Here is a 26,054-nt window from a genome sequence, read left to right as displayed (position 1 = left end):
GACAAATAAATTTAAAGACAGCATAAAAGCAAAAGTGATTGAGAAGGTAAAGGATTGGGAAGTTTTTACAAACCAACAGAAGGCAACTAAAAAAGCCATAGAATAAAGATGAAATATGAAGCGAAACTAGCCAATGATATGAAAAAGGATATAAAAAAGCTTTTTCGGATATATAAGGAGTAAATAAGACAGCAAGTGCGGATATCAGACCTCTGGAAAATGATTCTGGAGAGATAGTAATAAGGGACAAAGGAAGGCAGACGAACTTACAAGTATTTTGCGTCAGTCTTCACTATGAAAGACATTAGAACCATACCAGAAATGTTAGGAGGCAGAAGTGAGTGTCATCACCATTACTAACAAGAAGGTGCATGAGAATTGAAAAGCTTTAAGGTAAATAAGTCACCTGGACAAGATGGGCTACACTCCAGGGTCTGAAAGAGGTAGGTGAAGAGATTATGGAGGCATCAGTAAGGAATTTCAAGAATCACTAGATTCTGAGGATTGGAAATGTTCAAATGTCATTCCACTCTTTAAGAAGGAAGAGGCAGGAGAAAGGAAATTATCGGCCAGTTAGCCTGACTTCAGTGGTTGGAAAGATGTTGGAGTCCATTATTAAGGATGAGTTTTCAGAATACCCAGAGGTCATCATCATCACCAGGTGCCATGCCCAGTTTGAGCTTTGACTGCCATGGCCCACACACTCCTGCTTCAGGTCAAGTGGATCAATTCATTGGTATTCATTTCCAGTTGTCTGGCTGCTGTCTCCATCTTCATTTGTCTTTGTCTTTCTCTTGCTTTCTTCCTTTCAATCTTTCCCATAATTACCGCGCATTCTAACTCCTCTTTCCTAATCACATGTCCAATGAAGTTACGCTGCCTTTTCAAGATCTCATACATTATTTCTCTGTTCATGAAATCCTCATTAGATATTTGTTTCATCCATATTCTTTGCATTCTCCTCAAAAACCACATCTCTGCTGCTACAATTCGTTTCCTCATGTTACTGGATATTATCCAACATTCTGAGCCATATAACATAACTGGATAAACGTAACATTTCAGTACTCTGAGGCGGGTTGTCATGCCTAGTTTAGTATTGGGCAGTATATCCTTCATTCTCGTAAAGATGTCACCTAGCTTCCTAAGTAGTAGAAGTTCTGTACTTGTTTTATGTCTTCCCCATTTATTCTCAACCTGCAAATAGGATTCTCCTTCTTTTTGGATATCACCATGCATTGTCTTTTTGCAATTGATAGATATATCCATTTTTGCACTTTCTTCAACAATTATATCAATTAAGTTTTGTAGTTCTTCCTCCGTACTTGCAATTAACAGTGTCATCTGCATATCTGAAATTATTGATGTTTTCACCACCAACTTTGATTCCCAAGATGTCTCTTATTTTTTGTAATATTGTTTCACTGTTCACATTAAATAAATCAGGGAAGAAAACACACCCTTGTGTAACGTCTCTCTTGATTTTCGTAAACTGACTCACTTCTCCATCTATTCTTATAGCGGCAGTTTGTTCCCAGTACAGATTTCTGATTAGGCGGAGGTCTTTCAGGGTCAGGGTACATGATAAAATAGGCCAAAGTCAGCATGGTTTTCGAAAGGGGAAATCCTACCTGAAAAATACAGGCAAAAAAAAAGAGCCCACGGTATTACAGAAAGGGATGAGTGGGAATAAAGAGGTCCTTCTCTCGTTGGTTGCCAGTTACTAGTGGTGTGCTGCAGGGGTTGGTGTTGGGCTCACTTCTTTTCACATTGTATCTCAATGATTTGGATGAAGGAATTGATAGCTTTATGGCCAAGCTTGCAGATGATACTAAGATAGGTGGAGAGGCAGACAGCATTGAGGAATCAGGTTACCGCCAAAGGATTTAGACAGGTTGACGGAATGGGCAGAGAGGTGGCAGATCAAATATAATATTCAGAAGTGCATTGTCTTGCACTTAAGTTGAAGGAATAAAGGACTATTTTCTAAATGCAGGGAAAATTCAAAAATCAGAGGTGCAAAGGGACTCAGTAGTCCTCTTGAAGGATTCCCTAAAGGTTAACTTGAAGGTTGTCCCACTTGGTGGCACAATAATATCAGCGCCGAACTCCAGAGCGAAGGTTCCCAAGTTTGAATCCAAGTCGGGTCGAGCATCGAGCTAGCAACTCAGCCTCGTAAAAACAAAAATAGCTTGCTGCGGAAACACCGTCATGACGGTGCCTCGATAACTCCGCTGCCAAGTTAAGGGCTATTCTTCTTCTTTTTCTAATTTGCAGGTTGAGTTGGTGGTAAGGAAAGAGTAGCATTAACTTTGAGAGGACTAGAATACAAAAGCAAGGATGTAATGGGTGAAGCTTTATAAGGCAACGGTCAGACCTTACTTGGAGTATTGTGAGCAGTCTTGGGCCCCTTACTTAAGAAAAAATCTGTTGTCATTGGAGAGAGTTCGGAGGAGGTTCATGAGAATGACCCCAGGAATAAAACGGTTAACATAGGAGAAATGCTTGATGGCTCTGGTCCTGTAATTGCTGGAGCTTAGAAGAACTGTGGGAATGGGGGAAATTCCCATTGAAACCTATCGAATATTCAAACGTCTGGACACAGTGGATGTGGAGAGTATGTTTCCTAAAGTGAGGGAGTCTAGGACTAGAAGCCATAGCCTCCATTTAGAACAGAGATGAACAAAACTTTCTCCAACCAGAGGGTGGTGAATCTGTGGAAATCATTGATTCATTGTCCCAGAAATCCATGCAGGCCATGTCAGTGGAAGATGGCAAGAGAATGGGATTGAGAGGGGTAATGGAGTGGCAGAGCAGACTCAATGGCCCAAATGGCCTAATTCTGTACCAATGCCTTATGGTCTTATCATTGCAGTATGAAAGAGAGAACATCCCACGAGGAATGTCGAACAACACCCAATGGGTAGAAATAAAAAGCGGCAATCACTTTGATAGCATTATACCAGAGGTCACCCAATAGTCAGCTGGAATTAGGAGTGTGTATATTATAAATAAATGGAAATCATAGATAGGGATAGGAATAATAAGGTTACGGTAGCTGGTGATTTTAACTTCCCTAATTCTGACTGGGAATGGTTGCTGCTAAGAGATCAGATGGGGCAAAATTTAATAAGGTATGTGAATGAAAGTTTTCTTAAGTGATACATATATTGCTCTAATGCACAAAGGCTTACATTCAACCTTCTCTTGGGAAATGAGGCTGGGCAAGTATTTAATGTGTCAGCTACAATGCACTTTGGGTCCAATAATCATAATTCTATTGGTTTTCAGATAATCAGGGAGAAAGATATGACTCGTCCACAAATTAAAGACCTAAACTGGGTAAGCCGAATTTCAATAGCTGTTTGCTGGTAAAGCAAAAATTGCCAAGTGAGACAAGGCCAGCGTGACCTCATTACAGAAGGCCAAGGCTGGCAAGATTAGAGAACCATGGTTGACATGGTCCAGTCAGGAAAAAGAAATCATATGTCTGTGAAGTGATGCATTTTGGGAAGATAAACTAAAACAGAACTTTCACAGTGAATGGCAGGGTCCCGAGAGTACTGTTCATCAGAAACACCTTGAGATACAAATACATGATTCCTTGAAAGTAGAAACAAAGGTAGACTGGGTGGTGAAGCTGGCATACGACTGGGGTATTTGGTACAAGAGCTGGGATGTCATGTTATAATTGTACAAAATGTTAGTTCAATCACACTCAAGTGTACTATGTGCAGTTATGACTGCAGAAAAGATATGATTAAGATTGAGGGGGCGCAGAAAAGATTCACAAGGATATTGCCTAGAAAGCTTGAGTTATTAGGAAAGATTAGATAGGCTGAAACTGTTTCCCTTGAAACAAAGGAGACTGATAAGTGACAGGATAGACATATACAGTGGCATGCAAAAGTTTTGGCATCCCTGGTCAAAATTTCTGTTACTGTGAATAGCTAAACGCGTAAAAGATGAACTGATTTCCAAAAGGCATAAAGTTAAAGATGACACATTTCTTTAACATTTTAAGAAAACTTTTTAATTTCGATCTTCTACAGAATCTGTGGATAGACCTCAAAAGAGCAGTGCATGCAAGGCGGCCCAAGAACCTAACAGAACTAGAAGCCTTTTGCAAGGAAGAATGGGTGAAAATTCCCCAAACAAGAATTGAAAGACTCTTAGCTGGCTACAAAAAGCAGTTACAAGCTGTGATACTTGCCAAAGGCGGTGTTACTAAGTACTGCTTTGCAGGGTACCCAAACTTTTGCTTCAGGCCCTTTTCCTGTTTTGTTATTTTGAAACTGTAAAAGATGGAAATAAAAAAGTTTTCTTGCTTAAGATATTAAAGAAATGTGTCATCTTTAACTTTATGCCTTTTGGAAATCAGTTCATCTTTTACTCACTCAGCTATTCACAGTAACAGAAATTTTGACTTGGGGTGCCCAAACTTTTGCATGCCACTGTATAACATTACAAGAGACAGATAGTCAAAGTATTTTTTCCATGGTAGGAGTATCCAAAACTACTGGGCATAGGGTTAAGGTGAGAGGAGGGAAGTTTAAAATAAAGAGGGAAAATTTTTTCATACAATGAGTCGTTAGTATTTGGAACAAGCTACCAAAGGAGGTGATGGAGACAGGAACAGTAACAACATTTAAGAGGCATCTGGAGAGCTACTTAAGTGAACATGGGATAGGGAAAGATGGAATTAATGAAGGCAAATTGGATTAGTATAGAAAGGCATGATGATCAGCAAAGAAGCAGTGAACTGAACAATCTGTTTCTATGCTGTACAACACCATGTCTGTATACAGAACTAGAAAACAATTGTGAATTACCATAACTTGCCTTTTGCTGAGCTGTTCACCTTGATTCTATTGAATATGCTTGCTTTTTCTTTACCTCCACTAATCATTTGCATGTTCAGCCAGCAGATCCCTCAACATATTGGCTAGAAAATTCAACCTATTTGTACTCAAGGTAGCAACAATGAACATGGTCAGAAAATTGACTACTGAATTCATCAATAAACTAATATAATGAGAGAATACCAAATTTCCTGACACATGCACAGGAAGGAGAAGACTGGCAAATGCTACTAATTCTGCATAGAACCGTTGGCACTTTCAATTGTATCAGAATCCTGAAATTGTTAATGCCTTTTTCGTTAAGTAGACTTCTACATGTTTCTCTATGAGACAGCACACTGTAAGAGGAAGATTTAAAAAACAGCTGTGTAATTTTCTATTCACCCAGAAACCAAATACAAAAATAAGTCAAATATATTGCAAGTTATACAATTTTCTTTCAATGTTATTAAAGAATTCAATTTAATCAGTCAATGCTTCATTACAGATTTTCAATAATTGATTATTGCAAATTGACACATGGCCCATGATTGAATAGAAATTATTCTTCATGAAAAAAGGTACTATTATAAATAGTGCAGCTAAATCAAAAATCAACACAGGTTTAGGTATTCTAAAATAGAAACAGAAAAGATACTTAATATTTTTGAATTCTAAAATCTGGAAATAAATGAGAAAATATAGTGGCAGATTGGGTTAAAATTTTCCATCAAGTCAGATGTCCACCAATGAGACAAACTGAGTAGCTTATTAACCGAAGTTGAAAATGAAGAGAAAGAATTTTGTTTCTTCAAATTTCATATTATCAATTAGTATACAGCAGGAATTCAGTGCAATAATGGTCTAATGGTATACATACATACCTAGGACAGCCTTATTTATCTTCAATTCATTGAGATGATCTTCCACAGATCTAATCTCCATAGGAGCTAGAAATACATCTTTAGTAACTCCTTCAACTTTGTTGACTAGAATCAAAAATGTATTCATCATTAGTTTTGCTACTTTTTTTTACATTAAAAAACAAGCCAAGACAAATCTTGCACAACGCTTTATAATACAGGTGACCCGGGTTCAGTTCCCACCATTGTCTATAAGGAGTTTGTATGTTCTCCCAGTGACCATGTGGGTTTCCTCCGGGTGCTCCGGTTTCCTCCCATAGTCCCAAAACACTGGTTGATAGGACAATTTACAATGACCAGTTAGGCGAGGGATTAAATTAGGAGATTGCTGGGTGGCACAGAAAGACTTATTCCATGCTATATCACAATAAATAAAGAGTAATACACTCCAGATATTACAAAGCATACATTTTTAAAATCCAATAAAATGTCCTAAATTCTGATTTTCCAAATCTAAAGTTTCCATGCTTCTTCTTTATCATTTAGAAATAACAAAAAATTTTTAAATATTTATAAATCACAAATTACAGTATGAATTTCACAAGTCATATCTGAAGCTTTCTCTGAGTAAATTACTTACACAAAGTACATCATACCCCCCGCCCCCACCAATGAAAGCATTAACTCCTTGCTGGGATAAGGTTCCTTAGATGACATTTGGTAATTTGTCTATCAGTTCAGGTGGATTCATGTATCGACATCCTGGCTATGACTAAAACTTAGCTCATAGTAGGTGGCAACTAGCCCTTTTGTGAATACATCTCATTCAGATATACATACAATCCACATTACTATGGTGGTAACACTGATGTTAATAGTCAAATAACGTTATGTGCCATAAACTATTATTCCATGCTTTTCATCAAGGTGTTTGTTCCTCCAAGTAACTCCTTCATTTTCTCCTACGTTTTCAGGCTTCACATCTTTACTACTCCTTCCACCTCCTCTGACACAACTCCTTCCAAGCCTTCCCAGCTTGCTCCAAAAAAAAAAATTCTCAATGACTCTCTTGATTCTGGACTGAGCAACTTCCTCATTATTGACTATTTAAAAGTACATTAGTAGTCTGTCAGCCCTAGCTCGGTGTTAATCCTTTTTACTTCCATTTTGGGTTCATTTTCAGTGCACTTAATCCAGATATAATACTGAAAGTTCAAAGAACATTCATTATCAATGTATGTATACTATATACAACCTTGAGATTCGTCTTCTTACAGGTAGCTTCAAAACAAAGAAACCCGATAAAACTCATTAAAAAAGACTGTCAATAGTGCTGAAAGATTAAGAAGTTACACTATCTTTGGTAGATCTAAAAGGATCCCATGGCACGATACCAATGATGAGGCCGGGACTGGACAGCCTGAGTTATGAGGAGTGTCTATAAAGGCTGGGACAGTTTTTAGTGCAGCAAAGGTCGTTAAGGTGCGACCTTGTAGCGGTTTATGAAATCATAAGGAACGTAGATAAGGTCACTGTCTTTTTCTCTATAGGAGAATAAAACTGAAGGATATAGGTTTAAGATGAAAAGGGAAAGGTGGTTCTAAAAGATAAGCTTATCCACACAGAGGGTGGCATTGAGCTGCAAGAGAAAGTAGCAATGTGGGTACAAGAAGAAAGATTGAGAAAGATAAAGGCCCAATGGGCTCAGTTCAGGGAGGCATCCTAGTAGGCACAAACAACTCGTCCAAATAACTGTTTCTGTGTGATTTAATCCATGATTCTACGACTATTCAAAGGATGGAAATTTGACAGGCTATTAATTCCTGTGCAACAAACATCATCCCAAGAAATGAGATGGTCACGTGTCTCACAACTTTTGCTAGGGTCCTGCAATGAGCAAACCAATAGCCATGTTTTTAAACATTACAAAAGACTACAGTTCAAAACTACTTCAAGGAATATACATTGTGCTGAATATTGTTGACTGTGGCCAACAGTAACAGTGTAGTCAACTGACAATTAGGATACTTGAAGGAAAGGAAGTGCTGGGCTTAAACAAATTCAACATCCTTGTGAAGCCATTTAGGACATTTTAATCTGAGCAAGAGCCAGTCTCCTCTCAGTATGCAGCCTTGGGTTAAAATAGATGGTACTTGATATAAAATGCCTCAAACAATCCAAAAATTAATTTCTAATGTAATCATAGTGACTTAACCTTTAACTTGAATTTCTTTTAAAATTCTTCTACCTCCCTTGTCCATCTTAGTATTCCCCTTAAAACATATTTCTCACAGTTCATCTTTCTTTCAGTCGAGTCTGTTGATTATTAAATAAACTGGGGGAATTGAGTTAACATAAACATAATTTAAAGCAATTATAAATGAAAATTGCAATGTAATTATTTCAGTTCTACTCCCACCTCACACATACACAGCATTAAGGCAGATCATAAATTACAAGCACACAATATACCACAAGATAACTAAAAGGCAGTTAGTACGATGTATAATATATGAAACCATGATACTGTTTTATGCCATTTTACAGAAACAACACCCACTGGAACAACAGTAAAATGACATTACCAATGTAGCATTATTACAATTGCTAATGTTCCATATGCCTTGCTATCCAATACTGTGTCACTTCTGCTGCATATCTTTGTATTCAACACTTACATAAACAGTAACAGTGGACTCCTGCAATAATAAAACCAAAATTATACTTAAATGATTAAATTTAATGACTCTGTCTTTGTCACATGCCCTTGCATACCTGAGAAGACAAATGTAAGAAGCTAAAATTTAAATTAAGCGCTGTAGGAACAAGTCCACAGCATGCATACAATTAGCGTGCTAAACAATAACAGTGGATTATTTTCCTACAAATCTACTATTTTTAAATGATTTCTATGTTAAAAAAAATGAGATTGAGAAACTGAACAGAACCCCGATCTTCCAACAGAGCACAAGTTCAATTTTAATTGTGCAAGGATTTCTACAGTTGTTATGAAAAAAGTTTCCTTCAATTAATTTACGCATTTATGAAGCAATAATTGTATGCATGCTATGGACTTATTCCTACAATGTTTTTTGTTAAATTTTAGCTTCTCATATTTATCTTTTCAGGTATGTAACTGCAAAAATGGGTCATATTAAATTGGTCATTTAAGTAGAATTTTGGATTTGTTATTGCAAAAGTACCATTTAAAATATAATCTAAATTAGGACAATGACTCATTTAGTAATTTTAAACACATCTTAAAACAAAAGAATTTTACTACATTCCTAGTATCACCCGTGCCCCTTCCCACACAATTCCAAAGTAACCAAAGACACTTTTCATTGTCCTACTGCATCAATGATTCACAATGCAGGCCTTTTTTTTATTTGCTAGGGTATTTTAATAAAGCTATGGCCAACTGGCTAGCTTTTTCCAACTGAAAAAGCTGTACCACAATATCTTTACTTACAGCTCTCTTCCAAAGCTTTGAATGTGGCAATGGAAGAGAACAAAGAGCTAGAGCACATAGTTTACATTTCCAATCTGTTAAAATAAAAAGACACTTTTAAACTACAAATGATCCACTATCCAGTTGTTTGGAAATCCTGGTGAGTTAGGATCTAGCTCACCAGATACCACTTCATGTAATCCCTTTACATACCCAGGCTCCAGTTCCCACATGCTCCTAAAATTCACTAAAGCCCCTTTTCCAAATCCCTCCAAAAACATCAGATTCTGTTTCACGTAAACCACAAGATACCATTTCCCAGATTCTCTTTAAACCTAGCAGGTTCACTCTGTAACATCTTAAAAGAAGAAAATTATATGTGCACTAGAGTATTAATTGGAATAAAATCCAATTGTCTGGAAAATCTGAGAGTCCAGCACTATGTGGGTCCAAACCATGACAGAATAACTAAAGCTAACTGAATTGTATTTATTAAAGCACAGTTAAATGTTTCCAATTCCAAATTAGCACATTTACACTTACATTCTTGCTCTTAAAATACAATCCAAGAGTCTCATTTTATTCACAAAAGATACAGATGGCTAAATTAATCCTTAAGATCTCATGCACCTACAGAACGCTCTGCTGAATTATGTCGTAGGATACATTGTATGTCAAATTGAATCTGGAAGGTAAATGTACAAATAATTTGTTAATATACTTAGATATCATCACCTCTATTTCTAGCTCAATCTAAAAACCTATGACTTTTCAAATAACTAGAAATTCAGTGAATTAACTGATACAATTCACTGAAAACTGCTAGATTAGGAATAAAATACTTGCTTCAAAGAGCTGGTAATATTAGTTTTTTTTAAGGTGCTGGTTAAATCAAAACCTTTGATTTTTAATGTGATTATAAATTCAACACAAAAATGAGAGATTTATCTCTTGTAGCAACTTAAGACCTTAATTTTTTTCTCTTTTAAAGCTTATCACTGCTGTTTCTCATTTTAAAATGACAAACTGATTAGGAAACTTCACATCGAGTAATTCCGATTTTAAAAGTTGGGCGAATGAGAACACCATCTTTTTTTGAGGACGCAGCTAAAATATTTATAGGACCATGCAACGTACATCACAAGATCACAAGACAAAGGAGCGGAAGTAGGCCATTCGGCCCATCGAGTCTGCTCCGCCACTCCACCATGAGCTAAACGATTCTCCCATCTAATTCCAATTTCCAGCTTTTTCCCCCATATCCCTTGATACCCTAATTAGATACCTATCAACTTCCTCCTTAAACACCCTCAATGATCGGGCCTCCACAGCTTTATGTGGCAACGAATTCCATAAATCCACGACCCTCTGGCTAAAAAAAATTTCTCTTCATCTCTGTTTTAAATGGGTACCCTCTAATTCTAAGACTGTGGCCTCTTATCCTGGACTCACCCACCAAGGGAAACGGCCTTTCCACATCTACTCTGTCCAACCTTTTCAACATTCGAAATGTTTCTATGAGATCCCCTCTCATTCTTCTACACTCTAATAGGCCAAGAGTCGACAAACACTCCTCATATTTTAGCCCCCGCATTAGCCCCTGTATATAACTAGTTGAAATATGACCTTTTTTTAATTACTCCAATAGAAATAAATGGGCAAGTTTAGAAAGAAATAACTGCGGACCAGTTTAATATTAACAATATTCTTGCGGACTGGCTGACCCGGTGGGGGGGGGGGGAGGGGGGTTCAAATAGGGTAAAATTCACCTCAACATGTTTTTACAGTTAGGGTTGCCAACTTTCTCACTCCCAAATATGGGACAAAAGCAGCAGTCAAATCCCAGGACACTTGTGTTTACCCCAGGAAAGACTACCATGACCATGAAGCCTTGTGCGGGCACCTGTGTGCACATGTGTGACGTGCGCATGCATGCCTATTTTTTTTTTCCACAAATCGGTTTTGGCTTAATCTTCCCGACTATACTGTTACATACATTATTTCTACTTTATGTAGGCTGTGTATTTATCATATCATTCCTGCTTTTACTATATGTTACTGCTATTTTCCGTTTTATGTGTTATTTGGTATGATTTGGTAAGTTATTTTTTGGATCCGGGAATGCTCGGAAATTTTTCCCATATAAATTAATGGTAATTGTTACTTCGCTTTACGCCATTTCAGCATGAAAAGTTTCATCGGAACGCTTTACCTTAGCGGGTGAAATACGGGACAAGAGCGGTCCCTTATGGGACAAACCAGTTTAGCCCAATATATGAGATGTCCTGGCAAATACAGGACAGTTGGCAACCCTATGTTCAAGTTCAGCAGTGTGTGACAGGGAATGAAGAAAGATGCAGCTGACTCATATCGTTTCCTCGCAGCCTGGTAGCATATGCTTTGCGGCCCAGTGGTTGAGGACCGCTGTTTTAGCCAACACCCAATTTTTGTAAAGGTCCGGAAGCAAGATCTTTAGAAGATGTGAAATATTCATTTATTTATTTCATTTTTGTTAATCTAGATGTAACTTGTTTGTTAACATAGCATTTGACACTTCTCAAATGGTTACAAAGAACCTACCTGTGGAAGAGGCTTTAAGCATGGTTTCAAAGTATCAAACTTAAGACCTCTCGGATGTAAGTAGGGTTTTGCACAAATGAAGATGGCTAAAAAAGCACATCAAAATGCAACTGCAATCTTTCTACTGATCATTCAACCTGGTTAATCCTCAATCCGTTAGGATACTTCTTTGCAAAATTATCTGGAAATGGGAAGGAAGAATCAGAGCACCCGGGTTTACTCTCCATCAACATGTCAGGCTGATCAGCAACTCATCCTTCATGCTGATCTACAGACGGAATTCTTAGTCTACCAAGCTCCTATCATAGCATGTCATCCCCAACCAATTTGATCTCAAAATGTCATGTTAACCACCTCTTCTCTCTTCCTCATTAGGTGGTTATTAACATAAATTCAAGCAAGGGCTTGATATATTGCTCAATGGGCAACATGTAGGAGGAATTCTTTCTGAGCCACAGTGAACTGCATAAAACCACATGCTGTACGAGCTCTTTACTACCTCTTCAGGCAAAATACTTCAAAGTAAATTAATTAAGGCTTTGCAAACTCAGAAGCTACAAAGCTCGTGTCAGATGATGGTGTTCATGCTTGAAAAACATTTTGCTGCTGGATTTGAAGCAGTGATGGCCTTTCCTGTTAATGGCACCAACTTTCCTTGAACTTTGACAGAATGCTGCAAATGCAGTAACAGTAGCAATAGCTTGGAAAATTCTAAGCTATACCATAGAAGACACTGCATCCAGTGCTCAAAAGGACAAACACCAGGCATCCACTTCAGTGAAACCTAGACTATTTGATATTTTAGGTTTCTTGATTGATTTCATCTAAGAAATTCTTGAGATCATCAGAAACCAAAATAAATTTAATTTTAATCACATGAAGTCAAAGAACAAAGTGTTGACCCTTATGCCTTCATTTAGAGAAACTGCCTACTTCTTCAATCCCAGTCTCCTTTTATCTAAGCCGACTGAGCATAAAACAAGATGAATTGGGCACGGCATGTGTGATTGATGTGGAAGTAACTGCTTGAAACTGTTGATGTATTAGTTTGAATAATATGCATAAGAATAGATGATGTGTTATGGATTTTGTTTTATAATTCAAATAATAAGTATTGTCAGATATGTCACATGCTGTCAACAAGACCCCAAACAAGGAAGGTGGTCATTAGAACAGCTTCATCACCAAATCATTCAAGATAATTACTTACAGGCATTTTGTTCATTTTACCAGACAAAAGGAGGTTTAATTTAGAAACTAACTCAAGATATTTTGTTAACTTATCTTTGTTAGAGCTCAACTTTGATCTATACAAAAAATAAGCAATATTTTATAATGTTTTTCAATCTGTTTATTACAAGGCACAAAGGTTACATACTCAATCTACAACAAAACTGAAACTATATTTCAGGACTGTAATACAGTCAGCCCTCCTTATCTGCAGGTTCTGCATGCGCGGATTCAACCAACCGTGGATCGGGAAAACCTGTAAGTTCTCTCCCCAGCACTCGTTGTTTGAGCATTTTTTCTTCTCATTATTTCTTGTCATTATTCCCTAAACAATGCAGTATAACACTATTTACACAGCATTTATATTGTGTTAGGTATTATAAATAATCTAGAGATGATTTAAAGTATACCGGAGGATGTGCGTAGGTTATATGCAAATACTACGCCATTTTATATAATGGACTTGAGCATCCACGTTTTTTGGTATCTGCGGGGGGTCCCGGAACCAATCCCCCGCGGATAAGGAGGGCTCACTGTATTAAATAAGTGAGCAAGATTTCCATTAGTAGGTTGAAGACCAACAATACTGAACGATACAGTATCATAAACTAACAATATACTGTAGATGATAATTATGTTTTCATATCTCTTTTTTAAAACAGAAGAGGCCCAGGCAACCATTAAATTATATCTGAAAACCAAAATTAAATATTTTGCAAATGTCCCACAAAATAAATGTTTTTACAAATGCTTAAGAATTTACAGCCCATCTTATAAATGTACGCTAAAATTAACTTATATGAATACTTCCCTAAAATGTCTGCTTTATTTTTAAAATATATTTAAAAAATCACCACGATCTTATTCCCTTCCCTCAATATTTAAAAGCATTGTTTGAATTCATTTGTGTGCTAGCCAAAAGACAAACTGATACAACAACAATTCGACCTGGCACAACTGCCCAGGAGACATAAGAAATTGGGACGCCAGATTTAGATCCAAGTAGATTCTAAACTGAAAGAATACAGCATAAAATCTAACATACGGTGAAAATATTTCACTTAAGACATTTTCAGAATAATTTCAAGACACAAAACATAGAAGCAGAATTGGGCCACGTCTGCTCCACCATTCCATCATGGCTGATACATTATTTTTCTTTCTCTCTCTCTATATCATTCTCCTGCCTTCTGCCCATAACCTTTGACACTCTGGCTAATCAAGAACCTATCAACCTCTGCTTTAAATATACTCACTGACTTGAGCCCCAGAGCCATCAATAGCAATGAATTTGACAGATTCACCACCAACTAGCTAAAGAAATTCCTCCTCATCTCTGTTGCAAATGGGCCCCTCTATTCTGAAGATGAGTCCTCTGGTCCTAGACTTCCCCATCATAGGAAACATCCTCTCCACATTCACTCAACCTAGACCTTTCAATATTTTTCTAAACTCCAGCAAGTACAGGCTCAGAGCCATCAAATACTTCTCATGTGTTAACCATTTCATTCCTTGGATCATTCCCATGAACCTCCTCTGGACCCCTTCCAATGCCAGTACATCATCTTAGAGGACAAGCCCAGAACTGTTCACAATATTCCAAGTGCTACACTCAAATCCACGTAGAAAGCATCCACTGCCTTTCCTTCATCAACTTTCCTAATAACATCATTGAAAAAACTCTAAGATTGGTTAGACACAACCTACCATGTACTAAACCATCTTCACTCTCCATAATCAGGCCCTGCCTATCCAAATACTTGTATAACCTGTCCCTCGGAACACCTTCAATAATTTACCACTACTGACATCAGGCTCACTGGCCTATAATTTCCTGGTTTATTAATAGACTTTCTTGAACAACAGAACAGTATCAGCTGTCCTACAGCCCCTTGGCACCTTGCCTGTGGCCAAGGACATTTTAAATATCGCTGCCAGTGCCCCTGCAATTTCTGCACTAGCCTCCTACAAGGTCTGAGGGAACATCTTGCCAGGCCCCAAGGACATATCCACTGCAATTACCCTTAAGACAAAAGCACCTCCTCTTCTGTAATCCAGATACAGTCCACTGCTTCATTACTGTTTTGCAGGATTGACTATTGGGAAGTTTATAATATAACCAGTGGTTCAATATGTAGAGCCACTGCTTCACAGCTCCAGAGACCCGGGTTTAATCATGTCCTCTGGCGCCATACTTGTGGAATTTTCAGGTTCTCCCTGTGATTGCATTAGTTGCTTCTGACTGCTCCACTCCCCTTCCACATCCAAACAGATGCAGGTTAATTGGCTGCTGTAAATTGCCTCTAGTGTGTGGTTGAGGGGTAAAAATCTGGAGGGAGTTGGTGGGAATGTGGGGGAAAATAGTATAGTATGGGGAGAGAATGTCAGAGGTAAACTTTGGGCAGCACGGTAGCATAGCTGTTAGCAGGCGACCCAGGTTCAATTCCCACCACTGAGGAGTTTGTATGTTCTCCCCATGACCACGTGGGTTTCCTCCCACATCCCAAAGACAAATAGATTCGTAAGTTAATTGGTCACTTGGGTGTATTTGGGTAGTGTGGGCTCAATGGACTAGAACGGCCTGTTACTGTGCTGTATCTCTAAATAAAATTCCAAATGCTTCCGGCAAGATTGTGTCAGCCACCAACGGCAACATCCTGCATACGGCTCACTAAACTACTAGACACTTCTTCTGCACTGCAATCCATTACAGCCTGTAATTTCTCATTTAAGGATTATTTTTGAGCCAATTAAATGACTTGGCACTTCTATTATCTCCTGGGGGATTTGGGGTGGACAAAAGTAGAGAGTGCAGCTGTAGCCATCACTGGGGGTGTATGCTGCACCGATTCCTAATGGTGGAATGTGAACCCGTGATTGGCCCCATCACTCCGTACCCATTAAAGCATCGATCTAGATTAAAATCATCGAAGGCAAGAGCAGAAAACGAGCAGGTGTTTGTCATCATCTGTCTGCATTTGACCAGACTAGTCGTGCTGCTCCAGTGGGCGGGAGGTAAAGGAGTCCGGGCTCGAGAGCAGCTGCTGCCCTGTAGCCACTGGGCTACTTCAGTTCCGAGGCTTCACTCGCCTCAGCGCTTAAGGCACTAGACAGTTATGGACTCACTTACAGAGACTCTGCAGTTCACGTGTCCTTGTGTTTTTGCTTACTTTTTAAAAAAATTATTTGCGCAATTTGATCAAGGTGCTTCAGCGCTGAAGTGACACTCCAGCTGTGGGCTGCAACCATTGGCACAGCACTGATCTGATTCCGCAGCTGGGGGCTCACTTTCAGGGACTCTGCAGTTAATGTCACTTGTTTACTTTTTGTTTGCAGGGTTTGTCTCCCTCCCCTCCCTCTCTCCCACACACACACACACACACACACTCTCACTCACTCACTGGGTGTTAGGTGGTCTTGTGTGGGGAGTTTTCCTTAAACGAGTTCTTTTATGTTTCTATTTTGTGGCTGTCTGCAAGTCGATGAATCTCAAGGTTGTATACTATATACATACTTTGATAATAAATGTACTTTGACTTGAAGAAATCTAAATAAATAAATAATCCCATTAACACGGTCATTATTTTCTTATTTCTCAATTCCATCCATATAGCCCAAGTAGACGAGCCATCCAGTCTGTCCTGCCTTAGCACTGCTGTGACCTTTTCCCTGACATGCAATGCCACCACTCCCCCTATCATATCTATAAGAATAGAGCTCCAGAACACTGAGCTGCCAGTTCTGCTCTTCCTATAATCAAGTCTCACTAATGGCTGCAAGAGTGTTAACTCCAGGTATTGATCCATGCTCTAAGCTCATTTGCCTTTCCTACAATATTCCTTGCATTGAAATAGACACAACTCTGAACATTAGTCCCACCACGCTCAACCTTCCAGTGCCTGTTTTTGTATCAAGGCTTAACATCAACTTTCCCACAACCACACCACCAGTTGTCCTGGAGCAAGCAGCAACGGGGATGATGACTGACTACAGGATTAGACTGTGTTGTTATCCCTTCTATAGGAGTCCGCTCTGCCATGAATAAGATGACTCCAAAATTTCTGACAGTGTTTCTGACAGAAAATGTAAGAGGAAAAAAATATTAGGAAAGCTATTTAGAAAATACAATCAAACATGGAATTGTTTTGCTGTCTAAAAACAGGCAAGGGGATATCTCCAATTAGCATACCACTTTGTTTTCATTCATCAAGGGTCGGTGCAATTCAAAATTGAGAAACTTTAAAGTAGTTGCTTATGAGAGACATTGGGCCCATATCAGTGGAGAGCAGTACCAAAACATTTTACTTAGTTTTAGTCATTCTTAAGCGGTTTTTTGAAATTAACTTTTGTGTTCTTTCATCCACGTTTTAAAATTAGATGCCCCTATTATCGTGCTTATTTGCTTATCTACCACTTTCTCAGGATTGAAGAAAACTTAAAGATATCATTAGTTAAACTGTAATAAACAGCAAAAGTTGAAATCAAGCCTCAAAACATCAGTATTTTAAGCACGTAGTATCTGTGGAGATGGGAACAGGATCCGAAAGGAATCCTGCAATACTTACCATTCGATTTCAAAGCTGCTTCAATCTGCCAGAATGACGTTTGGAGTGAATCAACCAGGGAAAAACAACAGAAAATGTTAGCGAGATTGCTTCTGTTGGAACATAAACTGAAACATTTATATTAAAAATGCATCTTCGGCAAATTTTGTTCTGAAGGACACCATTTTGTTGCTTCCTTAAATCAATTTTTAAGACAATTGAGATTTGTCTCCTTACAGGCAGCCACAAAACAAAGAAACCCAACAGAACCCATTAAAATAAGACCAACAAACACCGAATGTGCAGGGACAAATAAAACAAATTGTGCAAACAATAAAAGCAAGCAAATAGCATTCTGAACAAAAGCGAGTCCACAGAATCGAAGCTAGGCTTTACTGTAGCTGATTCGGGAACCCATTAGTTACAAGCCACAGCCTCGGTTCACCACAGAGATGACAAAGCCTCATGAAGCAGCAAGCAAACTGGTCCATCCCTCGCCGCCGGCCCCAACATCCTGACCTTTTCAACCTGGCTCAGCACTTGAATCATCCAAACCTCAGGTCGTTTCTCGCTCTCGGACCAGGTCCTGCTGCTTCGATAAACTCTCAGGCATCTTGATTCAACCCATACCCTACCTTTCCAATTTGGCTTGGCATTTAAATTGATTAAACTTTGAGTCTTTCCTCACTCTCAGGGCCAGGCTTTGCCTCAATTCAGCCTTGCCTCAGTTCCACCACATTGAATCGCCTCCAAGTCCACTCCAGCAATGGCCAAACATTGGCTTATTCCTGGTCTTGGGCCCCAACTCCACCACCTCCATTCAGCCCATACACGCCACGCTGGAACTGTCCTGCACCTTCGAGACTTCAGCTCACACCACAAAAATTTCAGGTCACACAAGCGGTTCAAAAGCTCATCTCCAAAACGGAAGATACAGGCTAATGATTACAGCGATTGAATGATACTGATAGCAATACCATGAAGTTAATTGATCTAAATTTAGCTTTTACTACTTTGAAAATAAAAGTTTGAGAAGTAATCTGAGTCAAGTACTATTAAAATTATTTGACAAGACAGATACAGATTTTCTCTGATGAAGAAATCAAAGTTATAAATTTTGAAACTGTATAGCTAGACTGGGTATGACTCTAAACTGCAACCGGTGATGAGACTTTGACTGGGGACCTTCAGAGCTTTGGGGAAAGTGGAGTTACCCCTCAGTCATTCATTGCTCCCAAGGCCACTCTGACCCGGAACGGTAGCACCTACAAGGGCTCCTGCTCAGGATACGAGTGAAGGCCAACGGCAGATCCGGCAGGTTCAGTAACCGAACTTATGACAGAGAAGGCGGATGAGCTAGTACCTCAAATGTCAACGGCTATAGTCAGGCAGATGAACATTTGGGAAGATAAATGGTGATTTCTTTAGTTCGCCCAACAGTAGGCAATTGCAAACCACCGTTGCTAGGTACTAGGTTTCCTAGAATGTATTTGCTAAGAAAACCATAGTCAAACTCACAAAATATATCACACAACAACAGCGTCAAGAGGATCTTCAAGACAACTCTGAAGATGTTTCGCTCGGTAGGGTTGATTCTGTTCAGCAGGGGATCCCCAACCGTCATCAAGCTACTGCTCATAAAATTCAAGTATCACAAAATAAAATTATTGCCACTTGGACTGTAAGAACCCTATATCAAGCAGGAAGATTGGACAATGTGTTAAATGAAATGGAAAGACTAAAGATTAACATCAAGGGAATTAGCGAAGTTCGTTGGATAGGTCCTGGAACATGTCAGAATAGAAATAAAACACTAACTTATTCTTGTGGAACATCCCACACTAATGGAGTAGGAATTCTTATGGATCAAAACATGGTAAAAAGTGTTTTAGGACATTGGGCAATATCAGAAAGACTGCTCCTTGTTAGATTCAGAGAACAACCACTTGATTTAGCAATTATACAGGTATATGCACCTACAACAGATGGAACAAATATAGATAAATTCTATGAAGAGCTTGAACAAGCAAAAAATGGATGCAAATTTCAAGATATTGTTATTTAGGTTCAAGACCTAAATGCTAAAGTAGGACGAGGTGGTGATGGAAATACCATAGGAAAAGTTGGACTAGGAGAAAGAAGTGAAAGAGGTGAGAAATGGGTAGAATGGTGCAAGGTGAATAATCAGGTCATTATGAATACCGACTTTAAAAACCATCCAAGACACTTGTGGACCTGGAAAAGTCCAGGTGATGACACTAGAAATCAAACTGACTTTATTAATATAAACCAAAGATTTAGAAACTCAGTGACTCAACGTAAAACATATTCAGGTGCAGACTGTAATAGTGACCATAACCCAGTAGTATGTCATGTAAAAGTAAAACTTAAAAAACTAAAGAAGCAAAAACCTGACTACTTGCAATTAAAGAAGAAAACTTAAGACAAAAATTTACAATTGAAGTAAGGAATAGATTTCAAAGTCTAGAAATAGAATCTGTTGAAGATGATAGCAATCATGTAGAAATGAAATTTAACTCTCTAAAGGATGCCTTGGTAGAATCAGCAAAGTCAGTGATTCCTAAAAAAGAAAAAAGCACAAAGATTAAATAGATGACAGATAAAATCACAAATATAATGGAAGAAAGCAAATCCTGTAGAATATATAAATCCTTAGATAAAACTGTTAAAAGCTTATGTCAAAAAGCCGAAGAATGGTTAAACCAGGAATGTGAGCAAATAGAAAGAATCCCTATTACTGATCCAAAAAGGTTACATCAACAAATGAAGAATATCAGTGGTAAAAAGCTCCTCTGTTCTTCAGGTGGATGTTTGAAAGCAAAGGGCGGTACCATTATCATGGAAAAAGATGAGATTATGAACAGATGGACTGAGTATATCCAGGAATTGTTTGAAGACGATTGAGGTGAAAAACCAGAAATTAAGAAAAATATTGAAGGCCCAAGCATTTTAAAATCTGAAATTCGTAATGCAATAAATAAGGTGAAGAAAGGAAAGGCAGTAGGTCCTGATGAATTAGTAATAGAACAAATTATCACCCTTGGAGATTATGGAATTGAAAAACTTACTGATTTAATCAATGACATTTATGAGACTGGAATAATACCAGAAGAGATGAAAAAAATCAGTATTTATCACTCTTCTTAAGAAACCTGGAGCAACAGAATGTGAATTACATAGGACCATAAGTTTAATGAGTCATATCACCAAGATACTTCTAAGAATTTTGATGACAAGAGCTAAAAGATCACAAGATCAAGGAGCAGTAGGTCATTCAGCCCATCGAGTCTGCTCCGCCACTCCACCACAAGCTAAACTACTCTCCCATCTAGTTCCAATTTCCGGCTTTTTCCCCATATCCCTTGATACCCTGACTAATTAGATACCTATCAATCTCCTCTTTAAACACCCTCAATGATCGGGCCTCCACAGCTGTATGTGGCAACGAATTCCATAAATCCATGACCCTCTGGCTAAAAAAATTTCTCCTCATCTCTGTTTTAAATGGGTACCCTCTAATTCTAAGACTGTGGCCTCTTGTCCTGAACTCACCCACCAAGGCATACAGCCTTTCCACATCTACTCTGTCCAACCCTTTCAACATTCGAAATGTTTCTATGAGATTCCCTCTCATTCTTGTATACTCTAATGAATACAGTCCAAGAGCCAACAAACGCTCCTCATATGTTAGCCCCTGCATTCCGGGAATCATCCTCGTAAATCTTCTCTGAACTCTCTCCAACATCAGAACATCGCTTCTAAGATAGGGGGCCCAAAACTGCACAAAGAATTTCAAATGAGGTCTCACCACTGCCCCATAGAGCCTCATCAACACCTCCTTACTCTTACACACTATTCCTCTTGAAATGAATGCCAACATATCACTCACTTTCCTTACTGCTGATCCAACCTGGTGGTTAACCTTTATGGTATCCCGTACGACGACCCCCAAGTCCCTATGCACTTCCGATTTTTGAATTTTCTCCCCATCTAAATAATAGTCTGCCCGATTATTTCTTCTTCCAAAATGAACAACCATACATTTCTCAACATTGTATTGTGAGGGGATCCTGGAGTACCCCTATTAACTGTTTGAAGAGAGACAGGGAGAGACATTTATCATTGATGGTTTGTTTGGAAAGGAGAGAGAGAGTTATTTATCACCGATGTGTTGCTTTTGAAAAGAGAGAGAGACGAAGATTGACATTTGCACTGTCACTTTAAGGCATTGGAAGTAACTTTGGATTTTTACTGAGTTTGGAGTTGGAGAGAGAGGTGGCACCGAGCAGCTCATAAGTTGCTATGGTGACCGAAGGCAGTGTTATTTAATGGACACTCGATGTTATGATTTTCAGCTGGTTAGTGATGTTTCTTCAAGGACTTATTGCCTGCTTGCACTCCTTTACAGACAAAGGAGGGAGGGACTCCTTGAGTGACAGGTGATGCTCAGCCTGGAGAAATAAATGGCAGGTCAGATGATAGACCTCAGGACACATGATCTGGACACTGAATGAGCATTGTTGTACCCGCAGAGAAAGTGGGTCTTGGAGGACCGATCAGGCGGATTGATCCAAATTGCTATTCCATCGGTGAAGAAGGGGTTGACTGGTGGGGAGTTGTCTATGTGTCCACCCTTGCCTGGGTGATAGCTCCGCCACAGAAAACCGGTCCCCCTGGATAAAGTCACAGTCGGTGACTTGTAAAGGGTTTCGAAGGACGACGAGAAGATCCACGGCATCAGCTCACCTGAAGACTCAACTCACTCTCTCTCTCTCTCTCCATCACTACTCAACTAAATACCACAAACTGAACAGAACTTTACTCAACATCGTAAGACCGTATCTTTTTACCCCTAGACTTAAAGCTTGGTTTTTCATACATATATATATTCCACAATTACTTTTATATATATTCATTGCTAACCTGTTTGATTTATCTACATTGATATTACTGTATTGCGTAGTTACTAATAAATATTAGTAGTTTATAGCAATACGAGACTCCAAAGTGTTTTCCATCTCTGCTGGTTCTTTATTCCTGTCACGGGGTACATGACAGTATCTCATCTGCCATTTCTTTGCCCACTCTCCTAAACTGACGAAGTCTCTCTGCAACCTTTCCATTTCTTCAATACTTCCTGATCCTCCGCCTATCTTGGTGTCATCCACAAACTTAGCCACAAAGCCATTTAATCCTAATCTAAATCATCGTAAAAAGAAGCGGCCCCAACACCACTAGTTATCGGCAAACAATCAGAATAGGATCCCTTTATTCCCACCCTTTGCTTTCTGCCTATCAGCCAATGCTCCACCCATTCCAATATCTTTCCTGTAATTCCATGGGCTCTCAACTTATTAAGCAGCCTGTTATGTGGCACCTTATCCAAGGCCTTTTGAAAATCCAATACACAACATCCACAGCCTCTCCCTCAGCAACCTCAAAAAATTCCAATAGGTTGGTGAGGCAGGATCTTCCCTTCATGAAACCATGCTGGCTTAGGCCTATCTTGTCATGCACCTCAAGGTATTTCGTAATCTCGTCCTTGAGGATCGACTCCAATAAATTTCCAACTACCAATGTCAGACTAATAGGTCTGTAATATTCTTTTTGCTGCCTCCCTCCTTTCTTAAACATTGGAACTGCAGTTGCGACCTTCCGGTCCTCCGGAACCATGCCAGAGTCTATTGATTCCTGGAAGATCATTTCCAATGCCTCCACAATCTCTAAAGCCACCTCCTTCAGAACCTGTGGGTGCACCTCATCCGGTCCGGAAGACTTATCTATTCTTAATCCATTTAGCTTCCCAAGCACTTTCACTCTAGTAATCTTGACTGTACCTAATTCTATGAGACCTCTGGCTATCAGGTATGATGCTAATGTCTTCCACTGTGAAGACTGATGAAAAATACTCATTTAGTTCCTCTGCCATCTCCTTGTTATCTATTATAATTTCTACAGCATCACTTTCAATCGGTCCTATATCTACCCATGTCACTCTTTTACTCTTCATATATTTAAAAAAAACTTAGTATCCTTTTTTATGTTAATTACCAACTTCCTTTCATAATTTATCTTTTCTTTCCTAATGACTTCCTTAGTTTCCTTCTGTAAGTTTTTAAAAATCGTCCAGTCCTCAGTTTTCCCACTAATTTTTGCTTCCTTGTATGCCATCTCTTTTACTTTTATTTTAGCCTCAACCTCTCTCGTTAGCCACATTTGTGCCATTTTTCCACTCATGATTTTCTTTTTTCTTGGAATATATTTTTCCTGCACTTTCCTTATTTCTTGTAGGACTTTCATCCAATTCTGCTCTACCGTCCCTCCATCCAGCTTACTTTTCCAATTGACTTGGGCCAGTTCCTCTCTCGTACCACTGTAATTTCTTTTGTTCCACTGAAATATCGATACACCTGATACCAGCTTCTCCTTTTCAAATTTGAAACTGAACTCAATCATATTATGATCACTACTTCCAAGGGGTTCCATTACCTCCAGCTCCCTAATCACCTCAGATTCATTACACAGCACCCAATCCAAAACAGCCGATCCCCTGGTGGGCTTATGGACAAGTTGCTCAAAAAGCCATCCCGTAGGCATTCTACAAACTCCCTCTCCTAAGATCCAGTACCTTCCTGACTTTCCCAATTCACTTTCATATTAACATCTCACATAATTATCTTGACATTTTCCTTTTGACACGTTTTTCCTAATTCCAGCTATAACTTGTAGTCCACATCCCAGCTGTTGTTTGGAGGCCTTTATATAACTGCTATTAGTGTCTTTTTACCCTTGCCATTTCTTAACTCGACCCATAAGGATTCTACCTCTTCTGATCCTACGTCCCTTCTTTCTAGTGATTTGATATCGTCGTTTACCATCAGGGCCACACCACCGCCTTTACCTGCCTTCCTATCTTTCCTATACACAGTATATCCTTGGACTTTCAGCTCCCAATCACATCCATCATTTAGCCATGACTCAGTGATGGCCACAATGTCATATCTTTTAACCTGTAGATGTAAAACAAGGTCATCCACTTTATTTCTAATGCTGTGTGCAATTAAGTATAGTTAGATCAGTATCTGTTACCGATTTTGCTATATTTCTATCGCACAGCAAATTATCCTGTCTATTCACCTGCCTGTCCTTCTTGCCATCTTTGCTGCACAGTATCTTTGACTTATTTCTATTTTCCTCTTCCTCGACCCTAACACCCTGGTTTCCCTCCCCCTGCCAACTTAGTTTAAACCCTCCCTAACAGCTATATTAAACAATCCCGCCAGGATATTAGTACCCTTTTGAGTTCAGATGTAACCAATCATTTTTGTATAAGTCATACCTCCCCCAAAATAGATCCCAATGATCCAAGAATTTGAAGCCCTGCCCCCTGCACCAGTTATTTAGCCACACACTCATCAGCTTAATTCTGCTATTCTTACCTTCATTAGCGCGCGGCTCAGGCAATAATCCTGAGATTATTACTCTGGAGGTCCAGCTTTTCAATTCTCTTCCTAGCTCCCAGTAATCTTCCTTCAAGATCTCCTCTCTTTTTCTGTCTATGTCATTGGTACCAACATGCACCAAGACTTCTGGCTGCTTGTCCTCTCTCCTCAGAATACCATGGACCCGATCTGAGACATCCTATATCCTGGCACCAGGGAGGCAACACATCATCCAGGTATCCCTGTCCAGCTCGCAGAATCTCTTGTCTGTTCCCCTCACTATGGAATCCCCTATAACTCCTGCACTCCTCTTTGCTCTCTTGATCACGACACTGGGCAGAGTGCCAGAGTCCCGCTTGCTGTGGTCTTCCTCTGTCAAGTCAACTTCTCCAACAGTATCTAAAACGATATATCGATTTCTGAGGGGGACTGTCACAGGGGTGCTGTCTACTATCTCTCTATAGGTACTATCAATCACCTCCTCACTTTCCCTAATTAGCTGAAGGTCATCAAGTTGCAGCTCCAGATCCCTAACACGGTCCTTAAGGAGCCTCATCTCAACGCACCTGGTGCAGATGTAATCCTTGGGGAGGCTGGGAGTCTCCCAGGGTCCCCACATCTGGCAGTCCAAGCACAACACTAATCCTAGATGCATACCTCTAATGTTACTGTTATTACTAAATAAATAAACTTGTAACTTACCCCTTTACTATGAGACTCAACGGTCACAGGAAGTCTCTTCCCACTTCCACCTAATCCATTGAGCCAAAGCCCTATCACTCTGCACCCTCTCACTCCGCCGCTGCCCGCTGGATATGGCGGTGTTCTTTTTAAGCCTTCCACTCTGAGATCACGCACCTGCGCAATAGTGCCTCTTTTATCCCAAGTGGTTTAAAAAAAAGCTGAATTTTCTCCCAAAAACGGCGACTTACTCCGCTGCCTGCTTGCTGTGAATCGAAAGAAACCGGTGAAGATTGCTTCCCTTTTTAAGCCTTCCGCGCTCTGAGGTCACGCACCTGCGCAGTCGTGCCTCTTTTTATCCCAAGATACAAGCTGAAATAGGTAAAGAACAATGTGGTTTT

The 26,054-nt window shown here is 39.3% G+C and overlaps 1 protein-coding gene across 9 annotated transcripts in view; it reads right to left on the bottom strand.

Moving 5' to 3' along the window:
- Positions 1-26,054, bottom strand: part of LOC140195339 (uncharacterized) — a 123,319-nt gene that overhangs the window by 84,103 nt on the left and 13,162 nt on the right. For all 9 annotated transcript variants that reach the window (XM_072253481.1, XM_072253483.1, XM_072253485.1 and 6 more), the window contains exons 4-5: positions 17,531-17,555; positions 5,726-5,830 (exon numbers count right to left, since the gene is read on the bottom strand). In XM_072253481.1, the coding sequence (XP_072109582.1) occupies positions 5,726-5,830; positions 17,531-17,555 (130 nt within the window). The remainder of the gene's footprint in view (positions 1-5,725; positions 5,831-17,530; positions 17,556-26,054) is intronic.

The sequence above is a fragment of the Mobula birostris genome, chromosome 3 (assembly GCF_030028105.1).
Source record: "Mobula birostris isolate sMobBir1 chromosome 3, sMobBir1.hap1, whole genome shotgun sequence".
In the NCBI taxonomy this organism is placed as follows: Eukaryota; Metazoa; Chordata; class Chondrichthyes; order Myliobatiformes; family Myliobatidae; genus Mobula; species Mobula birostris.
Note: the sequence above shows the minus strand (reverse complement) of the source record. Positions and strands in the feature narration are given on the sequence as shown.